This window comes from Cucurbita maxima, unplaced genomic scaffold, assembly GCF_002738345.1.
Source record: "Cucurbita maxima cultivar Rimu unplaced genomic scaffold, Cmax_1.0 Cma_Scf00011, whole genome shotgun sequence".
Taxonomy (NCBI): Eukaryota; Viridiplantae; Streptophyta; class Magnoliopsida; order Cucurbitales; family Cucurbitaceae; genus Cucurbita; species Cucurbita maxima.
The window spans coordinates 2,879,765-2,884,805 of record NW_019272027.1 but is presented as its reverse complement, the minus strand read 5'-3'; the positions used below and the strand labels follow the sequence as shown (position 1 = coordinate 2,884,805).

The 5,041-nt window shown below is 39.4% G+C and overlaps 1 protein-coding gene across 1 annotated transcript; it reads left to right on the top strand.

The window, feature by feature from the left end:
- Positions 1–251: 251 nt before the first annotated feature.
- LOC111486656 (transcription factor ICE1) lies at positions 252–3,827 on the top strand. The gene is made up of 4 exons (XM_023133862.1): positions 252–1,452; positions 1,564–1,788; positions 3,178–3,348; positions 3,463–3,827. Exons 1-4 carry the CDS (start codon positions 415–417, stop codon positions 3,544–3,546), a joined length of 1,518 nt encoding a protein of 505 aa, XP_022989630.1. The 5' UTR covers positions 252–414; the 3' UTR covers positions 3,547–3,827.
- The last annotated feature ends 1,214 nt before the right edge of the window (positions 3,828–5,041 follow it).

The following is a 5,041-nucleotide window of genomic DNA, read 5'->3' as shown; positions in this document are numbered from 1 at the left end:
TTTTTACGATTTTTTTTAAAAAAATGGAAAAATATTATTAAAATTTATCAAAATTTTTAATAAAGTATGAAGTTTTAAGAGTTTTTTTTTATTAATAAGTGAACTTAAAATTTTATTTTGCAATTTATTGATAGTTTAGTTAAAAAAAAATTATAAATATAAATTCCGATTTTACATATAAAATTGAAATTAAAAAAAAAAAAAAAATGTAATCTTAGAACGGAACAGACAACGAAACGGCGAGGGAGAGAGAGAGACCGCACATCGGCGGTCTTCTCCTTTTCTCTGATACGTAACGTTCAAACTTGGGAATATATTTCTGTTCATTTTCTTCTCCCCAAAACCCATTTCCCTTTTTCCCTCTCTCTAACTGCCTCCTATCTTCTCTCTCTCTCTGCAACTCTCTCCGCCCAGATGCTTCCCAAATCCACCGGAATCCTCTGGCTCGACGGCGACCATGACGACGCCGCTTCCTGGACCAGAGCCACTGACGACCACTACGACGATATCGCCATTGCCGGCTCCATTTCTTCCTTCAAATCCATGCTCGAACCTGACTGTTTCATTAACTCTTCTTCTGCTCCTCTCAACTCCTCTCTCCATCGTTTCAATCCCACAGATAACTTCCTCTCTTCCTGCTCTCCCTCCCAACCTTTTGCTCTCGATCCTTCCCAGTCTATGTTGCCTTCTCACAAATCCTGTTTCTCTTCTCTTCTTAATGTTGTTTGCGGCAGTAATTTCGATAATGCCTATGATTTTGGAGCCGATACTGCTCTGTTTGGATCTTACCAGGGTAATCAAGCTTCCAATTCCTCCGTTTTCATGGGATTCACTGGCATTTCTCCTCTTCCTCAAATCGGTAACCAGGCGCTTAGCTTAAATCATTCCGAGTTTCCGGTTGCTGATAACCCTCCCGCTTTCGGCGATGGATTTAATCCGGCGGCTGCGTTTGAGAGCTTCGATGGCTGCGGGAATGCTCTGTTTCAGAATAGGCCTAAGGTTTTGAGACCTCTTGAAGTGCTACCGCAAGTCGGTGCTCAGCCGACGCTGTTTCAGAAGCGAGCGGCGCACCGAGTTGTCTCTCCCGGAGCTGATAAACTTGAGAATCTGGAGGTTTCGGGTTTGAAATTTGGAGAAGGCTCAACGTGGACGGCGGATTTGGAGAATCTGAGTAAGAACAACGGCGATGAGGACGGTGAGGATGGTAGCGTGGATGTTTCTCGGTTTAATTACGACTCCGATGAAGGCAATGAGTATAACAAGCAAGAGGACAATGTTAATGCTAAAAACTGCGGAAGCAATTCCAATGCCAACAGCACTGTAACCGGCGGTGACCAGAAAGGGAAGAAGAAGGGGATGCCGGCGAAGAATCTCATGGCGGAGCGGCGGCGGAGAAAGAAGCTGAATGATAGACTTTACATGCTTAGGTCCGTCGTACCCAAAATAAGCAAGGTACGAATTCAAGCTTTTCCTCTCGATTCCATGGCGGAGAGATCTTGAACCACTGGTCTTTCTTGATGAATTGGGCAATAAATCTAAATTTTCCTTTTCTTGTGTTCACAGATGGATAGAGCTTCAATCCTTGGAGACGCCATAGACTACTTGAAGGAGCTTCTTCAAAGGATAAATGATCTCCATAATGAACTTGAATCGACTCCTTCTGGTTCTTTGCTGCAACCTTCTGCAAGCTTTCACCCTTTGACGCCAACGCTGCCAACTCTTCCCTGTCGTGTCAAGGAAGAGCTGTGTCCGAGCTCCTTGTGCAGCCCCAAAAATCAGCCTGCCAGGGTAACTTTTCAACCAACTTTATCCTTTTCCGCGTTCCATCTTGTTTCTTTTTGTATTTGGTTGTACTTTTGTGCTTTTTATTCACGCAGCTAGAATTCTTTTTCATTTTGTTTGCTCTTATACTTCCTCCACAAGTGTCTAGCATGAACTCTGAGATTTTTGGTTCTCAAGAGCCAAGTGCTTACAGTGTTCCTCCTTACTTTAGTAATGATAATGAGTGGATTTGCGAATTTCTGGTTGTTTCAGTTGAACCATTCATCACATAATGAGTCCCAATGATCTGTTTGTTACTTGTATTGGACGTGCTCATGGATGAAGTAACATGGTAATGATACTGTAACAGCCCAAACCCACCGCTAACATATATTGTCTGCTTCGGCCTGCTATGTATTGCCGTCGGCCTCACGGTTTTAAAACGCGTCTGCTAGGAAGAGGTTTTCACATCCTTATAAGGAATTTTTTGTTATTCTCTCCAACCGATGTGGGATATCACAATCCACCTCACTTGGGGGGCTAGCGTTCTCGTTGGCACACTGTCCGAATGTTTCGTTCCCCTCTCCAACTTTTGTGGGATCTCACAATCCACCCCCTTATAATATTCATTGAGGATGAGTGTCATTGAGGAACGAGTGCCATCGAGAACGCTGGACCTCGAAGGGGGCGGATTGTGAAATCCCACATCGGTTGTAGAGGGGTCGAAACATTCTTTATTAAGGTGTGGAAACCATTCTCTAGCATATGTTTTTTAAAAACCTTGAGGGTAAGCCCGAAAGGGAAAACCCAAAGAAGACAATATCTGCTAGCGGTGGGCGCTATTACAGCTACTCTAAAGAGTCATATGAAACATGTGCATGATCTGTAGTTTTTAAACTAGCAATATCATGTGAGTGACAGTCAGCTTCATCTTATTGTTGTAGGCTGCCAAAAATATGATAAAACTAAGTAGATTTGTTGGACAGACCTTATAATTGTTGTTGGTTCTAATGATATTGATGGCGTTCATACGTTCTTTTTATCATCTTACTTCTGTTGATAGAAGTCGGTTCGACGAGGTACCGATCATCAGACATGAAAACTCAAGCACAGTTTCTGTGAATTTTTGGTTTCATTCTCGAACATTTATGGGATTTCGTTGCATTTTCTTGTGTGTGTTGAATGTGAAAGTCCCACATCGGCTAATTTAGGGAATGTTCATGGGTTTATAATCAAAGAATACTCTCTCCATTGAGATGAGGCCTTTGGGGAAGCTCAAAGCAAAGCCATGAGAGCTTATGCTCAAAGTGGACAATATCATACCATTGTGGAGAGTCGTGTTTGTTTAAGAGTGTGCTTATGTGCATATTTGAGGAAGATGTCCTTCAAATCCTGATTGGTAACGTGCTTAAACAGGTCGAAGTCCGGGTCAGAGAAGGCAGAGCTGTCAATATTCACATGTTTTGTTCTTGCAAGCCGGGTCTCTTGCTATCCACCATGAGGGCTCTGGATAGCCTCGGCTTGGATATCCAACAAGCTGTAATCAGCTGTTTCAATGGATTTGCTTTGGACGTGTTTCGAGCTGAGGTTCGCACTCGTTTCCTTTTCGTTTTCCCGAATCGACGTTTACGATCTAATATCGTTCAACAAGTTTTGGCACTAACCATTTTGCTGTCTTTTTGGCTGTTTGATTTCTTCCAGCAATCCAAGGAAGGTCAGGAGATCTTACCTGAGCAAATAAAAGCAGTGCTGTTGGAATCAGCTGGCTTACATGGTGTTATTTAAGTGAAGCTGTTATCAAATGCAGCCCTTCATTGATGGATGGAACAATTCATCGACAAACTCTGTAAATCCGACGACATTCAGCTTCGTCTTATTCTCGAAGGCGTGCTCGTGAACATCATCGACAAGTAGGTGGCCTAATATCTCTTGTGGTTTTAGTTCTTTTTCTTACCAATCTAGCTTTCAGAACATACTGCAAGATCAACCTCAAGTGTTTGGTTTCACTTCATTTGGTTGAGTTCTTTTTGCAATAAGATTTTCTTCTGAAATGTAGTTTCCTTCTGTTAATGTCTGACTGAGTTGGTTCAAAATTCAAAATGCCTTCTTCATTCTCACTTAACTTGCTTTAACATCTATCCACTGAGAATAGTTTATTAGAAATGATCGACCTTCACAGTGGTATGATATTGTTCACTTTGAGCATAAGTTCTCATGACTCTGTTTTTAGTTTTCTCAAAGGGTCTCATACCAATGGAGATTATTCCTTACTTATAAACCTATGATCAACCTCTTAATTAGCCGACGTGTAACTCATCTCCCAACAATCCTCAACATAGTTGATAAAAAAGAAAAGGGTAAATATATAAACATTGAGAATTCTGAAAAGTGGAATATAGAACGTGTGGTGTATCCTAACTAGATGTAGTCTATCAAACCGTTGTCCCATGAGAATAGTTGAATATAGAAAACAAAAGGGATAAATATTTAATGCTTGAGAATTCTAAAAAGTGGGCTACTGAACAAGCGATATGACCCAACCAAATGTAATAGAATGAAACCGTTGTCTTGTTGGAATAGTTGAATATAAAAACCAATAGAGATAATTATGCAAAGGCCAAAAGTTATAAAAAGTGGGTTAGAGAACGAGTAATATAACCCAACTAGCTGGAGTAGAATCAACCTGTTGTCAAACAGTTATCGTGTGAGGCATTGAGAGTTCTGAAAAGTGGGTTGGAGAACATCTGATATGACTTAACCCAATATAGTAGGATCACACCGTCGTCCCATGAAAATATTAGAACATAGAGAATAAAAAGATTAGAGCAAATATTTAAGCGTCGGGAATTTTGAAACATGGGTTATACAATTTGTGACATGGCCTAGCTAAAAGCCTTGTATATATGTGAATAAAACTATACACAATACACTAAATACTAAATAAAAGAGCATAGCGGGGGGATTTAGAAAACGCCATTTAGAAACTCAGCTCCACAAAATTCTCCGCCAAGATCATCGCAAGCCTCCCCTGGAAAAACTCTGCACATAATAATAATAATCATATTAATATAATATTTAATATGAATAATAATAAATATTTTTAAATTTTCATTAATATTTTAAAATATTCTTATTATTAAATAAAATTTTAAGTTTATTAATACTTTTGAAATTTAATAATAATCTTAAAAATATTTTTAACATTTATAAAAAAAAAAAAAAAATTAAAAATTTTAAGGGTATTAGATTTTTTTTTTTTTTTTTTTTTTTTTTTTTTTTT